The 18379-nt window shown below is 42.2% G+C and overlaps 1 protein-coding gene across 1 annotated transcript in view; it reads left to right on the forward strand.

Moving 5' to 3' along the window:
* Positions 1-18379, forward strand: part of LOC121279130 (methyl-CpG-binding domain protein 2-like) — a 157118-nt gene that overhangs the window by 46719 nt on the left and 92020 nt on the right. Inside the window, exon 3 of the mRNA XM_041190125.1 lies at positions 9608-9745. Within this exon, the coding sequence (XP_041046059.1) occupies positions 9608-9745 (138 nt within the window). The remainder of the gene's footprint in view (positions 1-9607; positions 9746-18379) is intronic.

The raw sequence follows: 18379 nt of genomic DNA on the forward strand, positions 1-18379 counted from the left end.
TTAATTCACTCCTTGTCATTGCACAAAAATAAACCTAGGATAGCCCGTTTCCGAGTTGGTTCCTCCATACTGGTTGAAAAAAACCATCTTGTACACACAACAGGGATTCATCTGCCACATTATTGCTAATTTGGTTGCAGGACCTAATCCCTCTTTTTACCTATGTCATTGGTACTGATATGGGCCATGACCTCTAACTGTTCACCCTCCCCCTTCAGAAAGTCCTGCCACTGCTCAGTGACATCATTGACCCTGGCACCAGGGAGGCAACATATTGAGGTGTTACGTCTGCAGCTGCAGAAACATCCAACGGTTCCCGTTACAATAGAATCCCCTATTACTATTGCTCTCCCACTCTTTTTTTCTTCCCCCACCCCTGTGCAGCTGAGCCATTCTTGCCACAGACTTGGCTCTCGCTGAATTCTCCTGAGAAGCCATCTCCCCCAGCAGTATCCAGAACAGAAAATCTGTTAGAGAGGAAGATGGACCCAGGGTTGCACCACGTGCCTAGTACCTTTAGCCTGTCTGGCAGTCACCCATTCCCTTTTTGCCTGTGCACTCTTTACCTGCGGTGTGACCACCTCACTGTACATGCTAACCATGAAGATCTCATTCAAGCGGATGCTCCACAGTGACTCCAATCACTGCTCTAGATCCTAAATGCTTCCTGCATACGTGGTCACCATGGAACTGAAAATGTCCCTGACTTCCCACATCGCTCAGGAGGAGCGTTCCAAGTGACCGAGCTGCTCTATCATTACTTAGCCTTAAATTAATCCTTTTATTTTGTCTAGAATCACAGAGCAGAAGAGGCCCTTCGGCCCATCTAGTCTACACCAACACGTGAGAACCACCTGACCTACCTACCTAAACCCATTTACTAGCACTTGGCCCATAGCCTTGAATGTTATGACGTGCCAAGCGCTCTTCCAGGTACTTTTTAAAGGATATGAGGCAACCAGCCTCCACCACCCTCCCAGGCAGCGCATTCCAGACTGTCACCACCCTCTGGATAAAAAAGTTTTCCCCTCATCCCCCTAAACCTCCTGCCCCTTGTGTCCTCTTGTGACTGACCCTTCAACTAAGGGGAACAGCTGCTCCCTATCCATCCTGTAATGCCCCTCATAATCTTGTACACCTCGATCAGGTCGCCCCTCAGTCTTCTCTGCTGCAACGAAAACAACCCAAGTCTATCCAACCTCTCTTCATAATTTAAATGTTTCATCCCAGGCAACATCCTGGTGAATCTGCTCTGCACCCCCTCCAGTGCAATCACCTCTTTCCTATAATGTGGTACTCTAGCTGTGGCCTCACTAAGTTCTATACAACTTCAAAATGACCTCCCTAGCTTAAAGAATGTTAAGGACAGTAGAAATATTCACCAATTCCTAGTTACCAAGGCCTCTGCTCTTTTTTCTGTCTGAGGAAATGTAGAAAATGAAAGGATCGCCTCCTTCCCTCTTCACTGAACTCCCTCACTAACCAAACTCCAACTGAAGCACTCAAATGCAACCCAAAGCAGGTCTCCATGCAGACAAAAGCAGTCCTGTAGATGGTTTACTTTTATGCTGTCTGAATGTAACTTCTGAAAACCAGTTTAAGCCAGTTAACTAATTAACCAGCTGCAAGCAGAGCCTGAATGAGCCTGTTTTAAAGCTGGACTGAAACTCACCTCCTCCCAACCCAAAGAGCAACTTTTAGTTAATTGCTTAATTAAAAAAAGACTAGCCTGTAGATAGAGATTAACTCTTACATTATATTAACCCTTAAGACTCTCTCATCCACCAAACCCAACTGAAGCACTGAAATGCAGCCCAAAGCAGCACTCCAGTGCAAACAAAATGATCAGGCATGGCTCAAGCCACTGGAGGCTTTTTCTATTTAATTTCATTGACCTCAAATTTGCTATGGATCCTTGGTGCCATAATATCAAATACTGACAAAGACATCTATTCTTATCTCTTCTGTATGGTTCTTTTGGCCATATTTGGATCAAGGTTATGATGAGGTCTAGAATGGTTTTGGATAAGCTGCTTTTCTTTTGACTGGGAGGAGGCTGGTAAAGTTGTAATTACGTGGCTTAAATTTGTACTGTATTCTGTAGATAACACAAACCTTGGCATTCATGTTCATATCTCTCATACTTTCTGTTTCTGTCTCTCTCTCTCCTACCATGTTAATTAACATTAGCCCTACAAGACAATAAATTATCTTCCAGGTTTTTTGAAACCAAGACCTCCCTCTACAGGTTTAAATAATGTTTGCACACATTAGTACACATAATATGACAGGAAATAGGCTATAAATTTTCATGCAGAAGTATAAAAACTATCTGGTTACAGTCTACTATTGATATGAAGTAACACGTTGAAATATTTATTAATTTGTTTAAGCAATATATGTAACATATCTACCTGGGGGTATGGGGCAATGATTTGTATTATCAGAATTTGAATTGAACAGCTTTGATAAGAGCAGTGTGCATTGTCATAACTAAAATTTAACATACTTTATCAATTATGCTAACTGTTATTTAGATCTGAGCAATACTGGTAATTTTTTTAACTGCTGTTTGTTTTTAATTGACTTAATCTGTCCTAACTCTGCAACTCATAACCCAAGAGTTAGCTTTTGAATTTGAAGAATGATGTGTATACATGTTTAGATAAGAGTTTAGTTAACAAATCTCTAGGTAATGCTTACCCCTTGCTAAATTGAGCTCCAGATAGTTCTAAGGAATTCTGTTATTGGATTGTTTGTGCTTTTTTGTGATTTCAGTTTCCCAGATAGTTATGGATTATGAAGGCCATTTGGCTCATTTTCGTTCATCTACCTAGAAAGATCCTGTAAACTTTCTATTTTAACAAATAATTGTTCTTAAAAGGTTCCAGAGTTTTCACTGTCACTTTGCTTCTTGTAGGCCTAACCAATGCATCGATCACTCTTTGGGTTAAGAAAATATTTCGAATGCTAATCTTAAATTTACTTTTTAACTGTTCGAAATTATGTCCCTGTAGTCCCTGCCAGAAGACAGGAAGTAAATATATATGTATCTCTGTCAACGAGGCTACTTTATAAAGTTGTTATTTTTATTTTAAAAATGGAAAAGGCTTTATCTTGACTAGCCATGATTCATACTAGAGGAATTTCTAATCTTCAGAAACCAGCAAGGACCTTGTTATATTTAAAGAGAAGCTAGTGCCCTCTTTAACTACTGACAATCAGATTCCAAAGAATCCTTTTACATTTCTAAGGCAGAGCTCCGGCCAACAGCAACGTTATGTCTGCAAAGGACAATAGGGACCTTGACTCCTCTATTAAACACCTCAAGATTCCAGACCTGGGAAAATACATCCTTTGTCCAACACCCAGGAAAAGAAGCGAGAGGTATGTCACATAACCTCCCCTCCAAGTTGCTAGAACTTGTAACATTGCTGTGTGTGACTGAACCAAGGCAGTCTACAGTTTTACCATCTAACAGCAGCAAAAAGAGCCCTGTCCAGATAAATTGCCTGGCCGTCTTCTACACTCTGAACTAAGGAGCACTCGAGCTTTTGTATCTGTGCCTTCAAGATTAATTCATCTCTATGTTCCTTCTCCCATCATGAAAGTCCTCGCTTCTGGGAAAGATGGATCACCCTGCAACAGTTTCAGCCTGCTAAACTCTGAAGGACCACGCCGTTGGACTTTTGATTCTGGACTCACATGAAACCATAACTCCTATTCTTATCGTGGTCCTGCCCTGTACTCCTTTCTTTCCCTTATCCCTGTTTTCTTGTAAGAATGCAAAAGGGGCGGATGTTGTGAAACCCCTTTCCCGTGTTCTGTGTGTGTGTGTATAATAAACCAACCCTCATATTTTACCTTTTCTGTGGGGTTATTAATAGAGGATTGGATCACTCCAACTAAAGGGTTGGGGTAAACATGCCATAACTTATAAAAGAGGAAGTCGGAGCTGTTTAAATTAATCCTCCTCCTGCCTATAACACAGTCGACATTTGAGATTTTTTGACTTTTTAATGAAAAGTAGTTATTAGAATTGTAGGTTATAAGTATTCAAAAAGCAAATTTCAGTTCAGGATTCCTGAGGCTATGACCAAAATTAGTTGCAGGCAGTTCCAAGGAATTCCATGATCATTGCCTTGTAAATCGCCCTAGTTTTTGGCAGCACTGTGGGATAAATACCATCTGTTCTCAGGTTCATTTGTGTTTAGCTTGACTGGGTCTTCCATCTCATTTATGTAAGTCATTGATTTTACTTAGGTTATCTTTGCTTGCAGACAGCATGTTGCTCATGAGTTCACTTGCGAATGCTTAGAATTGAAGCAGAGAGAACACCACTAAGTGAGGTGGAAACTGTACTTCTAAAATGAGATTTTGGTTAGAGTTGAAATTGGAAGAAATGAGGAAGGGGGCAGCAGCGTAGTTCAATTAAAATTAAAGCAGATAGAGAACACATAATAAAAATGTAAATCTAGTTTATATGTGAAATTTTGGAACACTTTTATCAAAGTACCACATAGACTTTTGAATGAAGTATGTGGAATTCGAGTATTGCTGAAAAAAGAGACTTTTTTGTCGAAGCTTTTCGTCTTGCATTCATCAGGACAATTCGCAAGAAAATATCAATGTCAGGGGAAACAATATATTTATACTGTATGACAAAAGAGTGTTGATTGGTTGGCAAGTGGACTCTGATTAGTAGAACTGTTGCCATGGAGAATGCACCAGTTGATGCTGACTGACAGATAACTGCCAAGCTTGGTTTGAAATTTAAACCACGCAGCTTGACTCTGGTAAAGACAGTGCCCTGGGGAATAAACCAGTGCATGGCTGTCACTTATTTTATTTAACTCAAATGTGCTTTCTGTCTGCAAATAACAGGGCCTTGCATGTTAATATGCAGGTTAATCTGAGGTAGACTGGGCACTTATCAGAAAGTTATGGCCTGGGGCCCGTTCATGAGTTCGCGCAACATATAGCATGAAATGATCCGATCAGGGGCTACCTATCCCTCATTATCCCTCAGGATGCTTTTGACACGCCCTATTTTAGTATCAAGCTTGCATGAGCAAATGTTACAGGCCTTGTTTACAAGATTGCCGATAAGGCCAATCTTATAGCATTTGGAACTATATTTAAATCCACAGCTGCATGTAATAATTTCCTGGCATGGCTTAATGGGCTCCATCCTGTGCTCAAGTTCATCTTTGAAATTGAGCAGTCAAATGAACTGCCTTTTCTTGACGTACTAGTCGAGAAATCTGCCGGGGGTTCTCTGCCATGGTCTACCGCAAGCTTACCTTCACTGGTCAATACACCTTGGGATTCTTAGATTTCCACATGCTATAAGATTGGCTTTATCAGCAACATGTGAATAGGGCCTGTTCCAATTGCTCACCATGCAAGCTTGATGCTGAAATAGGGCATGTCAAAGACAGTCCTGGGGATAATGGCTACCCAGATCATTTCATGCTGCATCTCGTGCAAACTCAAACGGGCCCAAGGCCATCACTTTCGGCCCTGAAAAGTGCCCATTCGACCTCAGATTACACTGAAAGGGCAGTGTATCTCACAAGTTTGAGCAACAGATGAAGCTAGCTGTGTCACACTGCTACTATGCAACAGCAACACAAATTGTATTTGCCACTGACAGGATGCTTTTGTCAAGCTAGAAAGACGTTCTGCTTATCACACAAATGAGTAATGTGGTATATGAATTTCAGTGCCAGTGTGATGCGAGTTATGTAGGCTGTATGTCTCAAAGACTGGCGAATCATATCAAACAGCACATCCCTTCTGCTCGCAACAGACCATACCCAACCAGCCTATGCTTGCAAAACTCAAAACACAGTGTCCAACATTAGATGTGATTCCGTGATTGGACAACATTTGCTAAATCATCCTCAGTATGCTAAGAATTATGCTGGCAACCAATTTAAGATTGTCAGTCGGGCTCGTATTGGTGGCGCATTTACGTGTACTGGAAGCTACTTGTGTTAATACACAGGGCTCTGTTCTTTGCAGACAGAAAGAACATGTAGACACGTTGCGCCTGTTTCAGTTAAGCAAAATAAGTGACAGCCATTCACTGGTTTATTCCTAGGGCACTGTCTTGACCAATTGGAGTCAAGCTGCGTGGTTTAAGTTTCAAACTATGCTTGGCAGTTATCTGTCAGTCACTATCAACTGGTGCATTATCCATGGCAATGCCTCAACCAATTAGAGTCCACTTACAAACCAATCAGCACTCTCTCTGCATACAGTATAAATGTGTAGTTTACCCTGGCATTGGTATTTTCTTGCGAATTTCCCTGTTGTGTGCAAGGCAAAAAGCTTTGACCCAAAAAAAAGTATTTTGTTTTTTCAGCAACACTCTCAAGTTCTGTTCTACCAAATTACTAAATATGGAATTCAGGACAAGAAAGCAAATTACATAAATTACCGATTAGAAGGGAGCAAACCAAGTAGGAGGTGAAGGCAGTGATTAGAAATAGGTACCAGTGTGGCATAGTATTTTGTTGTGAAACTGCTTCTGTCCACTGTGTGCATCAATGATTTGGATATAGAGGTTGAAGAAGTAGGATCCAAATCTGCAGACTATATAGTAAAAAGGAGGTATAATAAATTAGTCTTGAGGTCCAAGCTGCAAATTGATATTGTTAAGGTAATGTAATGATCAAAAGGCGTAACAGAATTCAGTGTCAGTAAGTGTGAGGTGCTATATTTTAATGAAAAAAGGTACATATGAATGGTGGAGGTTTAGTGATGTAGAGGGCAGATATTTTGGGTGTTCAAATTCATAAGATATTGAGTGGTAGATAATATGTGGTATAGAAAGTAAAGATTGAGAGATTATGACGAATCTATAGAAAACTTCCAAATGAAAACACTTGGAGTATTGGGTGCAGTTTTGAGTTTTACACTGTTGGAAAAATGTTCAAGCAATAGAGCTTGCATAGTTTCACTAGGATGAGGAAATACAGATGAAGGAAATTGAAAACTTTGGGTTATTTCATGAGAACATGGGATGTTTTGATAGAGATGTTTAAAATAATGCAGACCTTGAACAGAAGAGAGAGAATGGTCGGCTCAGTGATTGAGGATCTAGAATGGGGGAATATAAACATGAAATTAAATGAGATTTGAGATGGATGGCGGAAGCATTTTAAAAAAAGTCTTTTGATGCTATTAAATAAAGCAGAGGCCATATCAGCTTTTAAGAATAGATAAAGTAAGTGATTTGACAGAAGGAGTGTGGGAAATACTGTAGATGGTATGGGAGCAGGGTGGGAGAATAGTATTGAGGACTATAGTGTGGAAGATAAAATTCATCATGAACTGGTTGGACTGAGTGGGCTAATTTCTATGTAAATAAAATTCAGAACATTGACTAATTTATATGCATCCTTTATTTCAAGCCCATTTGTGCCTTTTACAGTTTATTTCTTGCCAAGCTGCCTTGCAGCACTGAAATGTTTTACACTTGGGTTTAACATCTAGTCCTCTGAACACCCTTTACTACTGAAAGGGAAATTTCAGTGTCACTTTCATATCACTATTATGGAGTGTGTGAATTGTAGAGTGGGAAATAGAGAAGAGCATGTGTTCACAAGCAATGTCATACTATATATAAAGGTATATATTTTAATTTAGGAAATCTAAAAGGAAAAGCTTATGCTATTGTCTCTTTGACTTTAAGTGCCCTTGTATATGGGGATGATTTCCATGTGTATTTTTTGAAATGTAAATTTGTATACTAGCCATAATTCTTGTAAAGTTACAGGGGTTTTGGTGTTGCGGGCTAATAGATTAATAACTTAATGTCTTAGTCATAGAGATCTACAGCACAGAAAAAGACCCTTCAGTCCATCGAGTCTGCACCGGTCAAACTATTCTAATCCTATTTTCCATCACTAGGCCTATAGCCTTGTATGCAATGGCATTGCAAGTGCATATCCAAATACTTCTTAAATGTTATAAGGGTTTCTGCCTCTACCACCCTTTCAGGCAGTGAGTTCCAGATTCCCACCACCCTCTGGCTGAAAAAATTCTTCCTCACATCCCCTTTAACCCTCCTGCCCCTTACCTTAAATCTATGCCCCCTGGTTATTGATCCCTCCACCAAGGGGAAAAGTTCCTTCCTGTCTACCCAATCTATGCCCCTCATAATTTTATATACCTCAATCATGTCCCTCCTCAATTTCCTCTGCTCCAGGGAAAATAATCCCAGTCTATCCAATCTCTCCTCATAACTAAAACTCTCCAGCCCAGGAAACATCCTGGTAAATCTCCTCTGCACTCTCTCTAGTGCAATCACATCCTTTCTATAATGCAGATTCCAGAACTGCTCGCAACACTCTGGCTGCGGCCTAACCAGCGTTTTATACAGTTCCAACATAACTTCCCTGCTCTTATATTCTATGCCTTGGCTAATAAAGGCAAGTATCTCATAAGCCTTCTTAATTACCTTATCTGCCTCTCCTGCTACCTTAAGGGAATGGTGGACATGCACACCAAGGTCCCTCTGATCCTTGGTACTTCCCAGGGTCCTACCATTCATGGTGTATTCCTGTGCCTTGTTTGTCCTGCCCAAGTGCATCACCTCACACTTAAACGAATTAAATTCCATTTGCCACTGATCAGCCCATCTGACCAGCCTGTCTATATCCTCCTGTAATCTAAGGCTCACTATTTACCACCCCACCAATTTTCGTGTCATCCGTGAACTTACTGATCAACCCCCGTACATTCAAGTCTAAATTGTTTATATATACCACAAACAGCAAGGGACCCAACACTGATCCCTGTGGAACCCCACTGGACACAGGCATCCAGTCACAAAAATACCCCTCGACCATTACCCTCTGCTCCCTGCCACTCAGCCAATTCTGGATCCAATTTGCCAAATTGCTTTGGATCCCATGGGCTCTTAGCTTCGTGATCAGCCTCCCATGCGGGACCTTATCAAAAGCCTTGCTGAAGTCCAAGTAGACTTATGTCAAATGCATTGCCCTCATCTACACACCTGGTCACCTCTTTGAAAAATTCAATCAAATTGGTTAGACATAGCCTCTCCTTAACAAAACCATGCTGACTATCTTTGATTAATCCCTGCCTCTCCAAACATAGCTTAATTCTGCCCTCAGAATTGCTTCTAATAGTTTCCCCATGTTGGTGCTTTTCTCAGGGGTCTTACAGCCTTTCTGCAGCCTTTCTTAAAATTTCTTGTTGGAAATGCAACTCCTGCAAGGAGAAGGAGTTTGACTAGTGTATTGCCATTGGAACATTCCTATTTGTTATGACATTGTTGTGGTTTGCAATGATTTTTCTTGAGTACAATGGGTGCGTAATGTTTGCCGACTCCATCTTGAGAGGCTGCCAACAGAACTGATTGGCTTCTTTGAAGGAAAAAAGGTCAGACGCGAGAGCTGAATTCCTCCTCCTGTATCTCATCGACATGTTAGTTGCATTACTGGTGCCTAAATGCAGACCATTGCCCACTCTGTTTGAGGCGACTGTGGAATCCTGCACAAGAAATTTATGTTGTCTAAAGAGTAAAGTACAATGCGATTTTTAACATTAATTTTGCTTTTTCTTTGTGCAGGGCAAATTAGATTTGAACACAACACTGCCAATAAGACAGACTGCTTCCATTTTCAAGCAACCCGTAACTAAAGTTACAGATCACCCCAACAACAAAGTAAAATCAGAGCTGCAGAGAGTAACAGAACAACCACAACAAGTAAGTTTAACATAATTTGTGAATATTTTTCATTACCCAGTTTTTGCATTTTATGAAAAATGGCAACCTTATTTAACAATTGCCCATTTATAGGTTGTTAAAACTTCATTTTTTAGTTGACACTAGATAATATTTCCCTAAATGAGTTGTACTCTTTGACATGCAACACTATTGAAATAGAAGGTGATTTAATCATTTAGAGTAGAAGACACTTTAGACATCCAGACAGTAACATAATTGTACAGATGGATTATTTTAAGAACGTGAGAACATAAGTAGTGTTGCCGGAGGTCACCGGTAATAGTTGTTGGCTTAGTACAAAGGGGAGAAGAGTCAATTCTCTCAACTCTAAATTCGCTTTATTCACGTAGTTAAATCATCTACAAATAGCTTATACGTCTTGTTAAATATAGACATGCAGTTCACAGCAGGTTATACAGTTTTATATCTAAAACTAGGATCTAAACGCACACCCATTAGGTTTCTCTGACACTCCCTGAATGGTCACAGAATATAAAAGCTAATACCTGAAAGGAAGAGCTGACACTGGCCAGGCGTTCCATTCTCTCTCTCTTGTGTCTCTACGCTGCTGACGTAGGTTCTTCCACTTCCGCGATGGTTGTTCTCCGGAGTCTTCGCTGGCACCACACCCGAGATTCTCCACTCTTATACTGAATTTTATCTCTTCAAGCTGTGCTGTCTCTCTCCCGTTGGTTTAGGCTTGCTTGCCTAGTCTGTGGCATCTTCTCATTAGCTCTGTCCCAAAGACTTAGGTAGCATTACCTCATTACTCCTTTTCTAAATAAGGACTTGTATCTTATCACATTCCCTTTGTTCTTCATGAAACTCAGCTTGTTCCAGCCAGCTCAGGCCAGTGACTGAACACAGGTTACTTCAGGTTAAAAGTTGCTTTTGCCTGTATCAGCAGTTCGGCTGCAGCCCCTGGCCAACCTCTCCTCCGTTTTGATCCAAAGATACTTATCTTAGGATCATTATTCTCCCTTTCTGTGTACCACTCCTGAGGTTGTTATTGTCCCCCAATGGGCATGTTACATCCGCAATATCAAATGGTTATATAAAAATATAAAACAGAAGTGTATATCAAATATACTTCACACAATGTCCTTATTTTGATAATAGTTTCTTCTGTTTCATTGTAGCACTAATATTCAATTGGTGCAAAATTTCAATTTTCCACCTTCTAAACTGACATATGTTGAATATGACAAATATCAAAGCACATATGATCACAACTACAGCAGCATGTGATAAAATCCTGACCCATGGATGTATTTGAACATTAGATCCCCAATTCCAAAACTTATCCCAGAACCTGGGATCCCCTAGCAGTTCCTTTGCTTTATCAGCATGAGTCCTAATTATTTTAGTATGTTTAGTCCATTGATGAATTATCTCATTGGCTTCCTCCACTATTTGCATCCAATCTGCAGTCAGGTGCGGAATAGGTGGTAGTTCGGCGGGAACATATTTCTGCAGATCTTGGTCTCTATCGGTACGGGGACTGTGATGTTTTCATTAATTACCATTCTCATTATTGGCTTAGGCAGAACTTGTCCACTGATAACCAGGTCTAAAGTCACATTGTTAATGGCCACATTGTGTCCTTCCAGAGGGCATTGTTTCCATCCTTTGTTATGGTTCATAGCCGCTGTGGCTATGTAATATGTTTGTCCCACAAGGGCGTATTGTAAAAAGGACTGGCTGTTAAGGGGCAGAATGGACATTGAGCAATTTTCATAAGTACTGACAATTGATGATGATCCAGCCAATCTTTCTAAAATGCCTGCTATATCCTCTCCAATCAATATATCTCCAATATGAGTCACTACCCCAGTCAATATGCACATAGGTGTGGTCTCAGTGGACCATAATTTTACCTCGACCGTCGCTCCCCGATGGTCGCTCAGTAAATGGACCCACAAATTGACTAATGATTTTTCCCTTTGGGATTACCAACAGTGTTACCTCTAGAACTTTGTTGCATGAAAATTGTACTCCCGCTCCCTCTGGTATACCCAGCGTTTTTCCTGCGCACATTAACCTATCCATTCCTGTATAAGTAGAAGCTTAAGTCCTCTCTTTACCCTTTGTTGGTTCGGACTGTCTTATTCTGAAGAACAAAGTTGTTCCAGGTCTCGGGATGTCCCTCCGCCGTCGACAGTGCTTCAGGCACGTTCATTCGTTGTGACGGCTCCGAGGCAGGTTCAACCACAGTTCTGATGGTGGTCAATCCAATAGCAACAAAATGCATTAACCCCTTCATTTTAGGCTGGACCTGTAATGAACAAGTGTAATTTCTTCTTATTTTCAGTTTCTTTTGAGTACTATTTTAAGTCCAGTCTCTCCATATACTGAGCCAGACTGTCCGTCTCCTGTTCCCAATTTGTTTCAGATTCTAACCGTCCGTTTCTTCTAACCCACTTATTCCCCCTCTTTGTTTTATTTTTCTTTCATTTTTTTCCTGGATTCGCCTTTGCACGTGAACGGATATTATCAAATTAGTTTTCAATCACCTTTTCTTTGATCTGTAGCTGGTCCTGTTCTTGATCTCCCTGTCCTTCAGGATTCAGAACATCGTTAGCATCAAGCAGCAAATGCCAATGGTGATTATCTTGTTTTTCTCCCACTAACTTTAGCTCATTAATGTGATCCCAGCCACTCTTGTCTGGTGTCATTAATATCTTGTATACAGATGGGCTAGCTTTGTCTACTATCTCATAGGGGCCAGCAAACTTTGGACTCAAGAATGAGGTGGGCTGGTGTATTCTAATCATTACTCTTTGTCTGGAGCTCAACTCTATCGGGCTGGCTTTTGCGTCGAAATAAGCCATGTTTTGCTGCTGCTTCTTTCCCTGTCGGTGAGCAGCTACATAATTTGCTTCTTTTACTGTTACTACTAGCTGTTGTACCCATTTTTCTGATATAATGTGGTCTAACTCGGGTTTGGACAAATCCAAACCTACCAACCCCTCCATTCCCCTCATGTCCTTTCCTGTCATGCGTCTATAAGGAGTGTAGCCTGTTGATGAAGCCACGGTATTCCTGATTATCATCAGCACATAGGGCAGAACGACTTGCTGGGTTGTCTTGTGCTGCTACACCATTTTGGCTATCATGTTTTTCAATGTCCGATTCCACAATTCCACTAGACAGTGGTCTTTAGGGCATATGGAATCTCTGTCTGACCCCAAAAAGGGTCATAACATCTTGCATTACTTGGGCTGTAAAATGTATTCCCTGATCCGATTCTATGCTTCAGGGTAAACCCCAATATCTTTTCTAATAGAATTTTTGCAGTAATTTTGGCTGTGTTTGTTCTGGTCGGAAAAGCTTCCACCCATTTAGTGAAGGTATCCACTATTACTAGAATGTACTCGTATCCTCCTGGACAAGGGGTCCTACATAGTCTATCTGTAAGTTGGTCCAAGGCCCTTCTACTGGTCTAGTATGTCGGAGGGCCCCTTTCCTAACATTTCTATCGGGATTGTGTTGTGCACAGATCAAACAATTCTTGACATGGTGTTCCACGTCACCTTTCATTCTGGGCCACCAGCACACCACCTTTATCTGATCCAGGGTGCTCTCTGTCCCTTTATGTCCCCATAAGTCATGGTACCAGTGGATAATTTGGTTTCGTTCGCCCCTCTGGCACCACAAATTTTCCCTCACATAAAACCACTCCGTCTTGAATATAGACCCCCTTGTGCCTTTTGTATGTGTCTGACTCTGCTCCTTCTATTAGTTTTTTCAATTCTCCGTCTTTTTTTTTGCTCCTCCATTAAATCCATTACTTTTACCTGCCTCTCTTTCTGGCCCCCGATTTCCCCAATCGGTGTCTGCCATTCCTGTCCACTTACAGCACCTAGTTTGGCTAGCTCATCAGCTTTCCTGTTCACTTCGGGAGATGGTTTTGAATGAGCTTTCACTTTTGTGACCCCAAATCCTTTCCCCTGTGCTTCTTCAAAGATGTACAGTAATAGCGGGCGGAAGGAAGGGGCCTTCCATCTGCTGAGACAAATCCTCTCGCTTCACTCTCGCAAGTGTTCTGTGAGGCTGTTACAGACATACATGCTATCAGAGTATTTGACTGATCTAGGCGGAAAGTATTCCGGGTAGCCAACCACATATGCGACGGCTGCTAGTTCTGCTGCCTGTGCACTCATGGTTTTAGGTAATTTCAAAGCCGCACTATATCTTTCCTGTCCGTGTTCCTCCTCCGTGTATATCCCACAGCCAGTTCTCCTTTCCCCATCCTGTACTGATGAAGAGCCATCCACAAAAATTTTAAAATAGGGTTCTTCCTTTCCTGTTTCCTTTGTTTTTCTACTTTCAGGCCCCGTCTTACTCCCTCCCTTTTTCTTAGATACAAATGGGCCCTTGGGGTCATTTGCTATCAACAATTGACACTCATGTTTTTCTCCCTGATAAACTAAGTTGTCTGCTGACATTGTAGGGGTTTTTACCTCCTTTACCCCCTTGCAGCAACAATGCTCATCTAGTGATTCTATTTTGGCTAACTGCACCATCCTTAATCCTTCCGTCTAACAGTAGCTGTACGGGGGTGTGTTCTGTTAATATTGTAAGTGGGTTTAGTCCCACTATATAAGTAAAATGCTGCCCAAAAGACAGCTAGCAAGTGTTTTTCACAAATCGTATACCCCTGCTCTACTTGTGAGAGCATGCGTGAGGTGTACGTTACTGGTCGTAATTTCCTGTGTGTCTCCTATAATAGAATGCTGAAAGGGTGGTGTCTGTGGTAGCCACCTCCAATGAAAATGGCTCAGTTGGATTTGGGGTCTTCAGAGCAGGCGTGGCAGTTAGTGCTCACTTTAGAGCGGTCATGGCCTGGGTGTGTTCTGTTTTCCACTCCCAGACCACATTCCTTTTTAATAATTCCATTAGCAGGGCTGCTTTTGTGGCGAATCCATCAATGTGGTCCCTGCAATACCCTACCAAGCCAAAGAAGGATCTTAACCCTTTTACATCCTGTGGAACAGGGAGTCTGTCAACCGTCTCTTTCCTTCGCTTGTCAATGTCCCTCTTCTCCGGTGTCAGAATCATTCCCAAGTAAGTAACTTTTTGTTTCACGATCTGCGCTATTTTAGGGTTAATCTTTAATCCCAAGTCATGTAACAACTGCAGTAATTCACTTAGCAGTTGATAATGTTCCTTTTTGGTTTTAGTTAGTTGGAGTAAGTCATCTACATACTGCACCAGACATTCAGGCCTCGAGAATCCTTTTAACCCTTCCCTCAGCTGTTAGTGAAATATGGACGGGGAATTGTGAAATCCCTGCGGCAGGGCGCTCCATGTATATTGCTGTCCTTGGAAAGTAAATGCGAATTTATATTGACATTCTTTCTCCAGTGGAATAGACCAAAAACAGTTACTTATGTCCAAAACGGTAAACCACTGCTCATCCTCATTTTGTCGAACTACTGTCTCTGGGCTAGTTGCTACAGTAGGGGCTGTTAACAGGGTAACTTTATTTAATTCTCTGTAGTCTGTTGTTAGTTGCCAGCTACCGTCGGGTTTCCTCACTAGCCAAATAGGCGCGTTGTTAGTAGACGCTATTGGTCTTAATATCCCTTGCAGCAGCAGACTCTGTAACACCTTCCCTATCTCTTATGCTTGTTTTGGGAAACCATACTGCTTTTGTGGTTTGGAGTCTGGACCTTGTATACACACACTCCCGGTCATTTTCCCACAATCATGTTTATGTCGGGCAAATACTATTGAGTTTTGTGCGATAATTTGTTGTACTTCACGGTCGTCACTCATTTCTCCTGGTTCTTTCCACATTTCCCCGATCGTGCATATCCTATCCTGATATTCCCCCACCGGGACGAGTATGAGATTTGTACTGCCTATGCCCAAAGGCATTTGCCAAATCATACAATTAACGGGGTCAAAACAGAGTCCCGCTTTGGCCATATAGTCACTCCCTAATATATGTTCTTGCTCTCTGGGTAATTTGATAAGGACCACTGAATGCTCTATCAATATGGCTCTCACACCGACTTCCAATGGTACACTCTCATATCCCACTTGTGAATGCCCTGTGAATCTGCTTAGAATAATTTTGTTTTGAGTTTTCCAATTTACGTCATTGATCTGAGTGGTGTTAATGGTGGTTCGGGATCCCCCTGTGTCCCAAAGGAATGTAATAGGGCGGCCTCCAACCCTACCATTCACTAGGGGTCTCCCTGTGTCATCCTACTGCATATCACACACCCATAACGGAGAGGCCTGAGATCGTCATCGCAGTTCGGGGTACAACCCGGAACGCGGTGATATTTCTATCATATCACACTGAGAACTTGGTCTATTCGGCCCTTCCACGGGTAGGCTCTGGTTTTCTCCCTGACCTGCATTCTCTCGTCTCTAGTTCGGGCAGTCCCTTGCAAAGTGTCCCTCTTGGCCACAGTTAGTATCTGGACACTTCGCCATGAGTTCTCCCCGTTCCCGAGAAGTTTCCTTTTCCTCTGCCTCTACCTCTTCCCACTGTCTGATAAGCTGGAGGGGGTTCCCTCTGAGTAGGTCCCCTCCCTTCATTTCTCCAGGTTGTCGCCTGATCCTTAACAGGCATTGCTATGTCCCTAGGTGTCTTGGGTAGTTTTGGTGTTTCCTTTTCCCATACTCTAACCATCTTCCTAATTATCCAGGGCTCTGTATGTGTGTCATCAGTGGGATCAAACTAATCTAATGCTTTCCACGTCTCGTCAGTGCCACGCGACATTAGCATTCTCAGCCATCGGCTCCTAACCTCTGGCTGTAAGTTATCCTTACCTAGGCTTGTGCCCAACCCAAACGCGAGCCGAAAATGCGATGGGGTGTTCACCTTTTCTGTGATAGCATTTCATCAGTGCCTCCACTGGGTCCCCTCTGTTATCGCCCATGACAGATAATACCTGGTTTTTAAGGTCTCATTTGTGCCTCTACCAAGTTTTTGTTCCTCCGGTAAACCCATGTATATGTGGGTGTAGGCACATTAGAATTAATTTTCTTTCCTCAGCATCGTCTAAATCGTGTACTTCTCTCTGTTGTCTGACCGCTAGGAACAACTCCCTAGGATCATCCCTGGGCGCACATGTCCCAATATCTTTCGCAATATCCCTGAGTTCTTGTACCCCAAGTGGGGTGAAATATGTCATATTTGGGCCAGCTTGCTCCTGGCCATCTGCCCCCGCTTGTGCTCTAGTGGTTACAAGGGTTTTTCCGGCTCCGGAATATATGCCGGCGGTGGATCCTCTGGTGGAGGTTCCCCGTCACCGTTGTTGTATCTATCTGTTCTGTCTGCTAAATCATCCCAATCTATATCCCTTGTCCGTTTTCTTTACCTCTTCTGGGTACGAAAGCACACAGTATGCTCCTCTGTGCGGCTAGCTGATCTTGCAGCCTCACTATCAGTTTCTGACACTTTGTGTGATCACCGGTACTGCTCCTCTTTTCCTGAGCTGCTCTGTGAATCACATTCATAGCAGTTTTTAAATCACCACATTGTTGTTTCCATCCCTCCACCTCAGCTTTAGCTGCTTGGGCTTCTCCCTCTCTCTTACTCTTTACCTTAGCCAATTTTTTGCACTGTAACTGATATTGGTTCATGTGCATCAAATCCGCACTTCTCTGTCCCTTTAAATCAGTTACCTTCTCACTGAGGCGAGCTATCTCCTCAGTTTTTTATTCTCTTCCTCTAGTCTGTCTCTCTCCCTCCTAGCCTGCTGTTGGCATTCTATCCATTCCTCAAATAAACATCCGATCGCTGCGGACTTCTGTACCTTTTTAAATTCTTTAATCTGACATCTTTGTTTGCGCAATTCTCCAAAGGGCCTCCTCAGTGGGTTTTCCCTTGTCACCTATGTGACCCGCATATTCCCCATTTGGAGGCTACTTCCCTATTACGTATTTTTGAAGGAGTCCCTTCCAGTCAAAACAATCCAAGTCCCCAGGGCTTGGTGATTCCCTTTGATTCGTCATCTTATGTTAATAGCTATGAATTAACCCAAACTCCTGTTCTCTGTGTACTTTGCCAACTTGGTTCGGCTCGAGTCTCACCGGACTCAATGGAGCGATTTATTCTTGAGCCCACCCAGGGATGCCAAATATGTTGACCGGAGGTCACCGGCAACGGTTGTTGGCTTAGTACAAATAGAAGAGTCAATTCTCTCTCAACTCTAAATTCGCTTTATTCATGTTGTTAGATCATCTACATATAGCTTATATGTCTGGTTATATATAGACATGCAGTTTACAGCAGGTTATTCAGTTTTATACCAAAACTAGGATCTAAACGCACATCCACTAGGTTTCTCTGACACTCCCTGAGTGGTCACAGAATATAAAAGCTAATACCCGAAAAGGAGAGCTAATGCTGGCCAGGCATTCCGCTCTCACTCTCTTGCATCTCTACGTTGCTGACCTAGGTTCTTCCACTTCCGCGATGGTTGTTCTCCGGAGTCTTCGCTGGCACCACACTTGAGATTCTCCACTCTTATACTGAATCTTATCTCTTCAAGGCTGTGCTGTCTCTCTTCCGTTGGTTTAGGCTTGCTTGCCTAGCCTGTGGCATCTTATCATTGCATCTGTCCCAAAGACTTAGGTAGCATTACCTCA

Source organism: Carcharodon carcharias, chromosome 1 (genome assembly GCF_017639515.1).
Source record: "Carcharodon carcharias isolate sCarCar2 chromosome 1, sCarCar2.pri, whole genome shotgun sequence".
Taxonomy (NCBI): domain Eukaryota; kingdom Metazoa; phylum Chordata; class Chondrichthyes; order Lamniformes; family Lamnidae; genus Carcharodon; species Carcharodon carcharias.